At 51.8% G+C, this 14,255-nt stretch overlaps 1 protein-coding gene across 5 annotated transcripts in view; it reads right to left on the bottom strand.

The window, feature by feature from the left end:
• The window catches only part of LOC138164954 (single-stranded DNA-binding protein 3), a 153,323-nt gene that overhangs the window by 39,548 nt on the left and 99,520 nt on the right, over nt 1-14,255 (bottom strand). For all 5 annotated transcript variants that reach the window (XM_069092942.1, XM_069092943.1, XM_069092944.1 and 2 more), the window contains exon 5: nt 1,560-1,649. In XM_069092942.1, the coding sequence (XP_068949043.1) occupies nt 1,560-1,649 (90 nt within the window). The remainder of the gene's footprint in view (nt 1-1,559; nt 1,650-14,255) is intronic.

Raw genomic sequence — 14,255 nt, 5'->3', positions numbered from 1 at the left:
CTAGGTCCCATCAGACACCTAAAAGGTTCCAGGACATACAAAAGGTCAAGAAATTTTTTTTTCTCTATTTCTCTTCTCTCTTCTTGTGAAACAGCATTAGGTCTCATGAAAGAAACACTGATCCGGCATCCACTATGACCTGGGCTCAAGGAGAGATAGCAGACTGAACAAGATGCAGTCTCTGCCTTCAAACAGTTGATAATCCATCAGTGATAGATCAGAGGTGTAGGTCCATAAGAATGGGCAACATGAATTCTAGTAAATGATAAGTGCTATGAGAAAGGATTTGGGGGATAGGGGAAGAGTCGGGACTAGGAACAGCACTGGGAAGGAGGTGGCAGCCCTGGAGCTGGGGCACGGTAAGCTGGGACAAGGCATGGAAATGAGAAAACTTGACTGCTCTCTTGCAGTGAGGTCCCTGGCCACCCATCAACAAACCTTGGCTAGAGGTAGCCAAGAGGTGAGATGATGAAAAGAATTCTGGTACTTCAAAGAGGGAGAAATCAGGAACACCCCAAACAAAGGCCAGACTTAGGTAGAAAGAACTCTACCCCATCATTGCTGAAGACCACCTGCTAGAGTTGAAACTTGGCAGGGAAAGCAACAAACCCATCTCTCTCAACAAGTGAGTGCCACGGGAAGCATTTAGGGACACAGCTTAAGTGTCCCAAGACTTCCCGTGGTTAACGGCTTGCCCTCCCAGACCCAGAGCCCCAAGATCTCTCAGGGAAATTAAAGATATGCTGCTACCTTTCATGAATCTTTGAAATGTCCATCTGAGCAAGGCTCATAACGGCCCTACCCATTAGTAGCTCTTAGAGCCTGTGTTGTTGTGCCTTCAAATGGACTGATTACTCTGGGTGGAGGCAAAGGAAAAATAAGAAAGAGGATGGGGAGGGGAGAGAGCCCTCCGGATCAAAACAGGACCACTGTGATGAGAAAAATCTCCCTAAGATATCCCAGTAAGGCACTATCAACAAGACCCAGGGCCCCTGACCCAGGCGAAGACTGTTTCTGCCTGTGGCCGAGAGCCTCAGCAACTGTTTGTCAAACACTTTCTGTGATTACAGTTGGAAAAAATTGAGTGGTTAACCAGAGGGAAAAGATTTCAGGCCCCAACCCTGCCAGCACCCAGCTGTTTGTATTGGGCTGTTTGTTTGGGCCAGGAAAACCAGAAGGTGACGACAATGAAAAAGAAAATGCCAAAAGATGCACAACTCTACCTTAGTGAAAATGGTTCACAATAACTCCAAGGGAAATGATACCCAGCACACAAAAGGAACTAAACCAATCAAAATTCTAAACCAGTTTATCAGGAAAAAGCCAACTCAGCAGTGAGGACACAGACTGAAATGGCAGGGAATTTAAATTTTTTTTAGGGGATGGTGGTGGTAGGAAGCAATAGGAGCTTAAGAGAGTTTGAACCAAGTGTCACATCAACAGTATTTAGACCATGGCAAACTGAGCTAGCCACAAAAGCCCTCCCAGCCCGCCTTCCACACTCCACTCGGCCGCTTGGTCTAGGGAAGTAAGGGAGATGGCCAAAGGCTCAGGCCTACCTGAAAGAAGCCGGGAGGGATGGGGCCCCCAGGCATGCCATCGTTGGGCGGGATGTTGCCCAGCACAGGGCTTGGGGCCGCAGCTGCACTCTGTGAAGAAAAAAAAGAGAGAGGGGAAGGTTAGAAACTAGAACCTGGGACTGCCGGGGGAAGCAGGGAGGAATACTGTGCCCACTCTCCCTGGCTGCACTGTGACTCAGTTCAATTCAACACTTTATCTGGAGACTCAGCTGGGTGCTCCCTTTAAGAAAGGGAGGGAGTGCAAAGGTGGCCACTGCTATTTCACGTGTGAGAAAACTGGGCTTTGGAGGTATGAAATATTGTATACAGTCATATGTGTCAGAGCAGAAGTCTGAAACCAGGTTTCTAAGAATGGGGCTTTCCTCACTACCTGTGGATAAGTACACTGAGGGCAAGGACTACATCGATCATTTTCTTACCCATGTTTATACTAAAGTCTTAGAATACTTTCAAATTTAAAGCTACACAAAGACTTTTGGGATGGAGGGCACCATTAGCCAGATAGAGGGAAATCATACTATTCTTTTTATGAAAGAAAAGGCATAAAATGTTCAAATGCTGCCTACCCAGAAATATCCCTGTCCTGACACACAGGTGTCATACAGAATTTGGAAAGAGTCGCATGAGACCATAGGATGTACATTGTTGAATATTGGATAGGATGTCAGGGCTGGGAGGGAGCTCAGAACAGGGAATGTCAGAACTGGGAGGGAACTTAGAACACAGAATGCTGGAACTAGGTCCAAAGGGAAACCACTGAGTGCACCGCTTGTGACTCGGACCCAGAAAGGTGAAGGGCCTTGCCCCAGCTCCCGTGAGCAGGGCTTCACTCTAAGTCCCCTGATCCACAGCCGCCGGGCTCTTTCCAGGCTACCCCCACAATGGCGCCCTAACTTGGTAATGCTGCTGAATCGCTCTGCCCTCCCTCTCCGACCTAGCACAGGCCACAGGGCTTGGCAGCGAGGCCTCAGGCCCCTGCCCATACTGGAGCTGAGCTCTGCTGACAGGCAGCTTGGGTAGTGGGATGGGGGGGGTAAGGGTGGGTAGCGCCGATGGTACCCATTAGCAGGCAGCCAGAGGAGCCGGGCCTGTTTGCTTTGTTTGTTTGTGGTCGCGGCTTCTGTGAAAATGTTCCTTCATGTAATTTATTACTAATAATTATGTCTTGGCAGGGAGCGGAGGACTTTAAAATGTGTGTCTGTGTGTGTGCGGGGGGTGGGAGTGGGGGAAGGCAGAGAAGCAGGAGTCTGCAGAGTGGGGGCAGGATGAGGAGAACAGACGCCCCCTCCTCATTGAGAGAAAGCTCCATCGGGAGACTCTCCAGGTCAGCTCTCTCCACCCCTTTCCCAGAACTCCCAGCATTCCTTGGAAGCCCCAGGTTCTCTGAGGAGGTGGGTTTGAGGTACAGGGGAGCAGCCTGAGGTTCAAATCCTGCTTCTGACACATACAGACTGTGGGGCCAGCAGGATGTGATTCTGAGGTTGAGAAATGACTCCTCTACCAGGGAAGAGAAGGCAAGATGACCACCTCCCAGCCCTGCCTGAGGCCGGCATATGAGAGAAATGTGCTCTACTCTGCTCAACCCAAGAGGCAAGTGCAATGTGGGGGTGTGGTGGGGGTTTGCAAAGAGGCCTGTTTAAGCTGGACATGGAGAACAAACGTCTTTGGGCATTACCCCAAAGTGGAACAGCCACCTCTAGACGGAAGAGCTCACGGGAGGCCTTCAAGCAAAGATGGATGAACCGCCCATGGCCTGGTGGGAGAAGGAGGGGAGGGCGACGCCATCCATCCAGACGGCCAACTCTAAAGAACCCAGACTCCCTTGTTTCAGGAGGTCTGAATCTTCTCCTTCCAAAGGCGCTGGCAGCTTCCTAGGTGTTGGGGTGAAAGAAGGACGTTTTGTTGTTCCCACGCTCACAGGCGGCCCCGGGTCCCAGGGCCCCCACACTTGCTGCCAGAGGGCCACGTGGCCACGGAACGTGAGCAGCAGCTGTTTGCCGGTGGCAGAGGCAGGAGAAGCAGGTGCCTTCTGGAATCCAGGAGCCCTGGCCTGGACATGTGCTTTGTGTTGGGACACAGGCTTATTTTTAGGGCTCGGAGGAACCTTAGCCCTACCATTTAGTGTGCCTGATTCCTTCATTTTAAACTGAGGCCCAGCAAGAAGGGGCTTGCATGAGGCCCAGAGACCTCAGAGGTCATTGAGTCCAATCTTCTCATTTAAAAGCACAGGGCAGTGCAAAAACAGTTGAATTAGAGTCAGATATACTGGGTTCAAATCCCCCACCTGCCACTTACTCCTGTGATTGACTGGCAGGGCCCACAGACAGGAAGTGATTTGCCTGAGGTCACACAGACAATGACAGAGCTAGGATCTCTTTACCTTCCCTTACAGGACTTGGTTCTGTGCCCTGAAACCATGAGACAGCCAGAGCCCTGAGCTTGAAGTCAGAGGACCTGAATTCAAATCTGCCTCAGGGATTCAGCAGGTCCGTGATTCTGGGAAAGGCTTTTCCCTTCTGTGACCCATCTTCCTCATCTGTAAATAGGGGATAAGAAGCACCCCCACCCCATCTCCTAAGGTTACCGGACAGCTCAAATTAAGTAACATATGCAAAATGTTTTGCAAATCTTAAAAGTGCTCCATCAATCACTAGCTGTTATTAGCAGTGAGCTGCTTGTGCTGGGAGAGGAAGAAGGGCCTGGCGAGGGACCCCCATTTCCCCTGGCCTGGGCCTGGCAGTCAGTAATGTTTGTTGAATGAATTATGAAAAAAAAAATAAGTCAAACTGTCACAAAGGATTGGCTTATAAGAAGCAGAAACTTTGGGGAGGTGGGAATTAGGGTAACTAGGTCATTTCTGTTCATCAGACTGGGAAAGGAGAAAGAAGGAGGAACAGTCATTCTGCCTGCACTTGTGGTCAAGTGAGTCAGGAGAGCCAGTGTCCAGTCCTGGCTAGCTAGGGCTTGGTGACTGAGGAGTCCCTCTACAAACATTGAGTAAGCATCGACCATGAGGGCCACCTTCAAGCTTCTGCAGGGATGGCCCCTGGAAGAGGGATTCCACTTGTTCTGTTGGGCCCCAGAGGGGGATCTGGGAGCCCCAGAGAGGCCAACTGAGGCTTGACAGGAGAAACTTCCAATTGCTCAGAACTATCCACAAGCGAAACAGGTGGCCTTGGGAGGGAGAGAGCTCACTGTCACTGAAGATCTCAAGCAAAAGCCACTTGTCTGATAGGCCACAGAGGAGCTGCCTTGTTTAGACACAGGCTCTCAGTGGGACTTTCAAGTGATTTTTCCTGCAGGTGGAAACTGAAAGTGGTGGGATTAGAACCCTGGCCACAGTATGATAGACCAGATTCAGAAGTGACCTCACAGGTCTTCTAGTCTAGCCTGGGGAGGTGTGATTTGCTCAGACTCACATAGGTAGCAAATGTCAGAGGTGGAAGCAACATTTGGGACCACCCAGTCCAACTCTCTCCACAGAACCTGATCTGATGCCCAGGTGCTGAAATGACTCTCTCAAGGTCACATATGTACTAGGTGACAGAAACAAGATTCAAACCCAGGGCCTCAGATTCCTGGGCCACTGATTCCCTTGGGGATCCTGGAAAAAGGGCCAACGCCAAGAGTCTGGATGTTGGCCAGATGACTCCGGAGGGGCCTCCAGCTCTGAGAAGTGATAACATGCCAAATCCTGGACACTGGGGTCCCCTGAGACTGTCCAGTCAGGAGAGGCAACTCAACTCAATCAGGATCACACAAGCTGACCCAGCCAGGATTTGAACCTGGGTCTGTCTGACTCCAAACCAGTGCTCAATCTGCTGAAATCAATTCTATTACCTAAGTTATCTCACTTGGCCCTCACCAAAGTGAGGGAAGAAAAGATTTTCCTGGGAGGAAAGTGCTATCATTATGCCCATTGTACAGATGAGGCAGCAGAGGCTAAGCTCACCCTCAGAGTTCTGGAGGGGGCAGAGACAGGACCTCTGCTTCCTTCTGCTTCACTAACAGGATGCCCAGCTCCATCCCAAAGACCATGGTGGCTTTCTTCTCCCTCCTGCAATTAATACGCTATGAAGCGCTTTGGAAACTCAGGAGCGGGACAGGAACCCAAGACCATACTGTTCTCAACAGGGACAATGACAAAGGCAACCCCGCCTGGCCCACAGAGAGACCTCTTCACAAGGGCCTTGCTGCTAGGGAAGAGAGACATCCCCACGGGGCACTTGCCCCTCCCCCACCAAGCTGTCAGCACAGGACCCTGGGATGGGGCATGTGTGGACAGGAAGACCCATCTATGTCTCCTAGGATGGCGGGCTCCCGCTTGCAGAGTGTGTTTTTTTGAGTAATTGAGTAATGTCATATCCCCATTTTAGAGATGAGGAAACTGTTTTGTTCTCCACATCCAGCTTAAATGGCCTCTTTGCAAACCCCTGCCACACCCCCACATTGTTGATCCTGCCTCTTGGGCTGAGCAGAGTCAAGCTCTTTCTCTCATATGCCGGCCTCAGGCAGGGCTGGGAGGCGGTCATCTTGTCTTCTCTTCCCTGGTAGAGGAGTCATTTCTGAACCTCGGAATCTCACAAACTGCTGGCCCCACAGTCTATGTGTCAGAAGCAGGATTTGAACCTCAGGCTGCTCCCCTGTACCTCAACCCCACCTCCTCAGAGAATATTTTCTTCTCTTCCTTCTAAACAAAGAAGCTTTCCCAGCAGGGTCAGGTCATGAGCCTGTCTCTATGGGGGGGTGGGAGCTGGCCTCTATCGGGGAGGTCAGTGCCACACAAACACGCAACTTCCACGGCTGGAATGCCCTCTCTCTGGCCAAAGGCCCCTGACCTCCCTCCTTGTTGTGATCACTGATATTTTCCAAGGGTCTGGAGGAGGGGTGGGGGTGAAGGGGTAGCAGGTCAGAGATGTTTAGTCAAAGATTCCCTGGTGAATACTCAGACTCCCAGGATGCTAATTTAATGCCAACTGAATGAAGAGATGAGGACGTGAGCTGGGTGACCAGCGCCCCGAGCTCTGTAGCACAAGAAAACCCATGGCTGCTCCCTAAAGGCTCTGTACTGGTGAGCTGGGCCCAGGGGACGGGGATGGGGAAGTCCCACAGCTGCTTCTGATCATGACCAACAGCCCCAGGTGATCTCCAACAAAGTCCTCTCCTCAAGTAGATGAGTCCTACAGACTGTCACAGGCTCCCAACTCCAACACGAGATATTTAGAGCTGACTCAGGTCGGGCAAGTGTTGGATCATTCTTCCCTGGCCTTCAGTTTCCTCATCTCTAAAATGGGGATATGACATTACTCAATTCCACCCCCACTGCCCCAGCATCTAAACCTTAGGGCACTATGTAAATGTGGGCTGTCCTCGGGAAATACTAAGGGTGATGTCACAGACAAATGGAAGTCAAGTTCAGACTTATAACCTACACACAAGGTGTCTACACGGCACCTGGGGCGATCACAGCCCCTTTCCAACCCTGGAGGCTTGCTGGGCAGTCCAGGGCATTTAGCACCTGACCCACGTTCCTTGGAGTAGTTATTCACACTTTTGGAAAGAAAGCAAACAGGGCCCTGTCACAGACTGGAGGGAACTTTAGGCATCACTGCGCCTGATACCCTGTTATCACACATCACAAAGACACACACTTGGGTCCCTGCATCTGGAAGCAATGACTAGATGCCAACGGATGCCCTTCACAACGTGGTGCTGGGGTCAGCCTCCAGCCTCCATTTCCACAGTCTTCAGGCCAACTATGGTCTGGTCCAATTGGATTATTCACCTTCCTTTGGACAAGCTCCCGTCCACACAGTACGGTCTCTCCTTCCTCCTGGGCATCCCACATCACTGAATGAAGTGATAAAAATCCTAGCCCTCCATGTCTGCTCCAAGCCCACTCCCACAGGATCACTGAACGTTCATTTGGGGGTGTGATTCTCTGTGATGCTCCCTGGTCCCCAGCATGCGCTCTCTCCCATCTCTAAGCCCAGAATGTGCCCCTGACTCACGCCCACCTCATGGCCTCCTCCCTCTCCCCCCTCAAGCTGCAGCAAAAGCCCCATCCACCCAGGCACCCGCCCCAAGTGACCTGGCATTTATCTCTGGACACTTATCAGCCTAGTTGTGGTTTGTTTAGAGTGCGAATTTCTGGAGAGGAAGAATGGCGTCCTCCTTTGTTTCTGTACTGCAGGGCCCAGCACATAGTAGGCATTTTACTTGGTCTACACTGGAGCCCATCAGTGTAGACTAATTTAATTACTTAGCACATAATAATGATGATGATGATGATGACAAGGGGCTTATAAAACACCTATTATGTGCCAGGAACTAGGCTAAGTCCTTTACATCCTCACAACAACCCTGGAGGCTGGTGTGCCCCATGCAGGGACATTCCCCGTCCAGAGAGTCTAATGTCTGGTGCTCACCTTCCTTCCCAAACTACTACTAATAATGACCAGACCATGAGCTCCATGAAGGCAGTTTTTATCTCAACTTAGTTCACACCCCCTCCCCCAAAGTGAAGTTAAGAAACCACAGAGCGGGATGGCGATCATAGCTGTGGGACTGTGGGCACGGCATGTGACCCCTCAGCCTCAGTTTCCTCCTCTGTAAAGTGGAGGTAATGATGCTGGCCGCGAGGATACAGAATCTGTAAGGCGCCAGGTAAATAAGTAACAGCTTGCTGGGGGCTGGAACATCATTTCATTTGATCAATGAACTCACAGATAAAGAAACTCTTTACTTCACCTTCTTTGCATTTTCATAGTATTTTACAGGGAGATGTCTGAGGGACAGAGAGGTGAGAAGACTCATCCAGGGTCATCTAGCCTGGCAGACACGGGCCTCCCAGACATGGAACCAGGCTGCCTCCAACAGCACTGCTAGTATTATTATTAATTGTTAATGGGTGAATTGTCTCCAATCAAGCCCCTAACTCTGCCCCCCACGAGCCCTGTTGCCAAGAACCTGCCTTGGCTCCAAGTGCTCCTTTTTAAGATGGGGACAGAGGGACAGGGAGTGGGCTCCTTCAAGTTCAAAGTCATCCAGCCCAACCCACCCACCCACTCAGCCTTGTTTTGCAAGGCTCCCAAGGGAACGCGAGACCACTCCCACCCACAAACCACTGCGGATCCCGCCCTGAGTGATCTCTTCCCTCATCTGCCTCTGGGAAGCTGGAGCCAGAGAAGAGGAACCCAGCCTGGCCAAGCCTTCTGGCACAACTTCCGAGGCCCCCTACCACCTCCTCCCCCTGCCCCACCCCAAACACTCCAGTTTTGGCTTGTAACACCCTGGTCCCACATGAGAAGCTACCAGCAGCCCAGAATGCAGCATCAAAGCTGGCACAGGCCATGTAAGCTGAGGCCCAGAGGGTGTGTGTGTGTGTGTGTGAGTGAGTGAGTGAGTGAGTGAGTGAGTGAGTGTGTGTGTGTGTGTGTGTGTGTGTGTGTATGTGTGAGAGTGTGTGAGAGAGAGAATAAAGAGATCCCCAAGAGAGAGAAGGAACATGTTAGGGAGGGGTACACATTGTGGGCCAAGGAATTCCACCTCTGAGAATTGGAGAAAGGCCTGTTTGCCTCTGCCTGGAAAAGGCTCCAAGACCCCTAGATTTCTGTAGCCAGACCATTGTTCTGTAACTGGGATTCCAACTCTGTCCTCTGTAATCTGATGCAATTCACTTTCTCCTGTCTGGGCCTCAGTTTCCCCCTTTTTTCCATTCCATGATCCTATTAAATCTCTGGGGAGGGAGGGAATCAAGACAAAAAGGAGAGAGCGGTGAGGCCCAGTGGAAGGCATGCTAGCTTTGTGGTAGGAGGGCCTGGGTTCAAATATCAGCATTTCTACTTAATAAAATACTCTTTGAAACTTGGGGCGAGTCCTTCTCCAGGCTCCCATAAAAGGTAAACAGGAAACTGGTACCAACCAACAGACACGATAAGCAGCCAAAGGATGGGAACGAGAGGTTTTTAAATGATAAAACTAACCATATAATCCGAACAGCTGTGAGATCTGACCTTGCACCCAGCAAACTGCCACAGGATGAGAAAAGGGCAGAGCCTCCTGTGCAGGAGGGCTGCAGTGCTGGGGGAGTGCGGAGCTGATCCATTCACTGGGGAACCAGGCTAAGAAAGGGACTGAAATGACCTCACCCTTGGAACCAGAGGGTCTATTACTAGAGGGTGGGAAGAGAATAAACATTTATCTAGCACCTACTGTATGACAGTTACTAGCAATAGAAATGCTTTCACAAATATTATCTCATTGGAAACTAGGCATGTCCCTAGGCAGTCTCATGTCCACCAAATATTTATAGGAGCAAAAAAAGAGGAAATAATGTCAATACACACTGACTGGGAAACTGATCCACAAATTATGGCTGGTGAACAGAACACAGCATCACCACCCAAAAGTGTGAACAGCTCAGAAAGGCAGGGAAACACCCCAATACAAACAAGACAGAGATGACAAAATGGTGCAGGCCCCTGGGCGAGAGCAAGGCCTCCTCTTCCCAGCAGCCCTTCTGTGTCCCAAGAACTAGACAGCGACCCCGCCCTCCAGGGAAAGCCCGACTTGGCTCTATTGGCACCAAGTTGGTGGTAGCTTCGTTCCTGGGATCCCTGGCCCAGGGCCATCCCATTGTACCAGCGCATGGGATGCCGGACCAATTCCTACTTTTATTCACTCATTTGGGGCGAAATGCATTCAGTACCTATGATGTATGAGGCGAGGCCCTCCAAGAGACAAGAGTGATTCCAGTAACATTTAAGTAGCACTTCTGGCAAAGCTGTAACACTGCAGGGTGAGACTGTCATAAAGAGTCAGGCTCAGTGACTTGTCCAGGGTCACACGGCTATTTGCACACCGGTCTCACTGACGCTCCATCTGCCAAGCTCCCTAACTAATTAAGGCCATGACTGGGGAAAACGGGCAAACCAAAAACTCTCGCCCACTGAGTTCTCCTGGGCTGCAACGCTCTGCCTGACCTCCACCACACCCCAATATTATCTGTTGGCCCGTTCTTCAAAGCCCGGGCTATTCAGGGGGTCCCTTAGCATACAGAACGAAGACTGCTGGGGCTCGGTGGAACCTCAGATAGGAGATCATAGGTTCATAATTCTAGAGCTGGAAGGAACTGCAGAGGCCATCAGGGCCAAGCCCTCCCTAGACACAGGCTGACAACAGTCACGGGTTTCAGAAGGGATCAGATACGTTGCAAGGGGATAGAATTAGTAATTACCTCGGCAATGAAGGGAAGCAAGGGCCGTGGGGGACAAAGCTATGGATGACCGACCGAAAGAACCCAAGACTAACTCCTGCCATATGGGTTTAAGGAAAGCCACTCCTTAGTAACTATGGCCTGGGCCCTCCCCAGGCACACGGGAGGGACCTGCATGGGGGTTCTAGCTCATCTTTGTCAATGGCCAACAGCCCTGACCAGAGAGCATATCGAATTTTACTACACGCACGCGCACACACACGCACATGCGCACACACATCAGGTGACTAGACCAGGGTCACACAGCTAGCCAAGTGTCCAAGATGAAATATGAACTCAAGTCAAGGTGACAGATAGTGCCCTTTTCCATACCGCCACACCAACATGTGAGGACACCACAGCCAAGCCCTGTGGAAACCTTAAGCGCTAAACAGTGGGCTGTGACAACTCACCCCTACATCAACACCCCTGGACGAGAGAAGCAGAGGCAGAGCTGGAAGGGAGCTGAGAGGCCAGCTGCCCAATCCCCAGCATCTTACAGATGAGGAAACTGAGGCCCAGGTGAAGGAAGTGTTAGAGTCCCTGGGGGCAGGCCCCCAGGTGTGTGTGAGTGTGTATGACCTCTTGGAAAATGGCAAAGGTGACAGTGTGGAGGCCTGTGGCCAGGAGCCCCTCCCCAGGACCGGCTCCCTTGCATAAGCACGGCAGGTGGCTGTCGGCCAGGATGGGCTCAGCTCCATGCACAGGCACCCTTGGTGCATCCTGCCCGCCACACACAGGGCTTGCGTGGGCAAACCCTCCTGCACATGCCCCTGCACGACCAGATTAAGCGATGTCATGCACCACTCCGGCCTGCCCCCCTCTGCCTTGATAAGGGGCAGCAGCCTCTTTATACAGCTGTTGTGTTTTTTCCTTGGGGGGAGGGAAGAAAAGGGGAGAAGAGAGAGACAGAGAAGCTTCTTGCTGAGTCCTGCCAGCCATTAGCAGGTTATACAAGAGGGTGCCCTTAGGCAGGCCTCAGAGAACTACTGACAGATCCCCAACAGGGCCCACTGGGGAGATGGCCACTTACCCCAGCCATCAGGTGGCTGCCTGTGGATGCCAGGGGATACTACCAGTGAAGTTCCCCATGGGCAAACTAAAGGCAAAGGGGCCAGAGAATGGGGATGAATCCTGGAATAGGAAATCTCAGACCTGAAGAACTAAACCAAGACTAGCCTCCAGCTAAGAGCAGGGTCACAAAGAGGGGCTTCGGGCCCATCTCATTCATCCCCCTCATTTTACAGGTAAAGAAGTCGAGGGGTACAGGCAGCTAGGTGGCACAGTGAATAGAGCACCGGCTCTGGAGTCAGAAGGACCTGAGTTCAAATTTAGATTCAGATACTTAACACTTACTAGCCATGTGACCTTGGGCAAATCACTTAACCCCAATTGCCCTGCCCTCCAAAAAGCAAAAAAAAAAAAAAAAAAAAAGCTGAGGGGAAACCACCCATCCCTTCTAAGAGGGGCTGCCACACTCTGTACCCCTTTATTTACCCATTCAAAGGTCCTCCAAGGCATCTGGATGTGCCTCAGTTTCCCCATCTGCAAACCAAAGGTGCTGGACTAGATGATCTCAAGCTGGGATCCTGGGATCCCCATGTGGGGCTACGAGGCTCTTCCTGAGGCCCACTGAGGACAAGAAGATTCTCTTCAGCATCGACAGGCAGAGAGCCTGAAGATGAGGAGACATGTACACATGGACTTTCTTCCCAGAGGCCCATCCTAATCCTAGGGAAGCAGCTGGGAGAAGGGGAGGCCTGACTCCAAAAGGTGAGTGAGAGAGAGAGAGAGAGAGAGAGAGAGAGAGAGAGAGAGAGAGAGAGAGAGAGAGAGAGAGAGAGAGTGAGTGTGTGTGTGTGTATGTGTGATGAGGTGTGTGGAACAGATAGCTTTTTTGGAGGGATGTGTGTGTGTGGTGTGGTGCCCTCACTCGCGGTGGGGGACGGGGAGCCCTCCCCCCCACCCCGGCAGCAGCAGGTGGGCCTTGAGGGAGCCCCAGTCCCCAGCTCCAGTCCCCAGCCACGGCCGCTTGGTGCATCTCGCCATTTGCTCAGCCACCAGAGCCGCGCCCGGTGCAGCAGCAGATGCCAGCTAAGCCCCTAAATCGCACTCACTAATTGTCCTAATTGAGCTAACAGTCTCTGTTTCGTCTCTCCACCCTGAGTCAACCAGCGTCCTTTGGTACCGCCGGAGAGATCCAAGCTGTTGGCGTTAGTGTTATTTTGTCAGCCATTAAGCGATTCATCAGAGTCTTTAATTGATTTATTACCGCTGCCTGTGAGGATGGCTTTGCAAATAAAGAATGATGTAGGTCAGAAGGCGATAGAAATTGGACAAAATAACCCAGGCAGGCAGTGGGTCTGCAAACAATCCATCCCAGGGGGCGTCCACATGGGCCGGCCCCCGACGCTCAGACACGATGAGAGGATGGGGCTGGTAGGGGAACGTGGCCCCCGGGAGCAGAGCAGGAGGCCGCGACAAGGCCAGCTCTGCCTATGCTGCGGGGCCTGGTGGGACGGCCCAAGGGCCAGAGGATAGGGAAGAGCTTCCAGGGGAAGCCCTGGGGGGCCTGCTGCCTGGGTCCCTGGAGAGCAGGTGCATGCCAGGAGGTGGTGCGCCCTAGCAAACAGAGGCATCCAGGCCTGTTTGAGTCCTGATCACCCAGCACCGCACAGGCCTCCAAAGACCACTGATGAGGGGGAACATTTAGGGAGTGCAGTAGTTTGCTGGGCCCCCACCCCACCCCAGCAGAGGGGGAGAGGGGCTATAATTAGACCCATTTTACAGGAGACTCCTAGGAGGTTTGGTGCCTTGGGGGGTTAAGCAGCAAAGTGTCTGAAAGAGGACAGAACCAGACAAGTCAGTCATGGTACCTGCGCTCACTCCAAGATCTGGCAGAGCATGGATGTGTATGGCGGAGGCCCAGCTAAGTGGCTTCTGAGGGCCAGTCCGTGCCTCGGTCCTCACCTGGGGGCCCTACAAGGATGCCTGGGGCAGACTGAGTCCTGTTTAGGGCTCTAGACCAATGAGCCCAATGGGCCAAGGAGGCGATGAACAACAGGGGGAGGGGGAAGGCTTGGCCAATCTCACATAATTTAGAGGGGAGAGTGAGGATTGTCCCTGGGGCAAGCACTTTCAACAGTGTCCACACACAAAACCACACTGGGCACCCCCTCCCCTATTCTGCCTTTGAGTTCTGTAGGGCTTTGACAGTCCTCCCTCTGACTTTCAGCCTCAGTTTTCAGTTAGCACAGGGGAGGACAGAGAGACAGACAGACATCTGGGAGCCCATGACTGTCATGGAGCACCTTTCATACATAGAATGAAGATAACTTTCTTTTCTTTCCCTCCTTTCCTTCCTATTTCTCTTTTTTTCCTTCCTCTCCTTTCTTTTTTCCTTCCTTCTTCCTTTCTTC

Source organism: Petaurus breviceps, unplaced genomic scaffold (genome assembly GCF_028583685.1).
Source record: "Petaurus breviceps papuanus isolate PSGF00001 unplaced genomic scaffold, PetGlider_PUasm1.0 207, whole genome shotgun sequence".
Lineage (NCBI taxonomy): Eukaryota > Metazoa > Chordata > Mammalia > Diprotodontia > Petauridae > Petaurus > Petaurus breviceps.
This window is presented reverse-complemented; position numbering and strand designations above follow the sequence as displayed.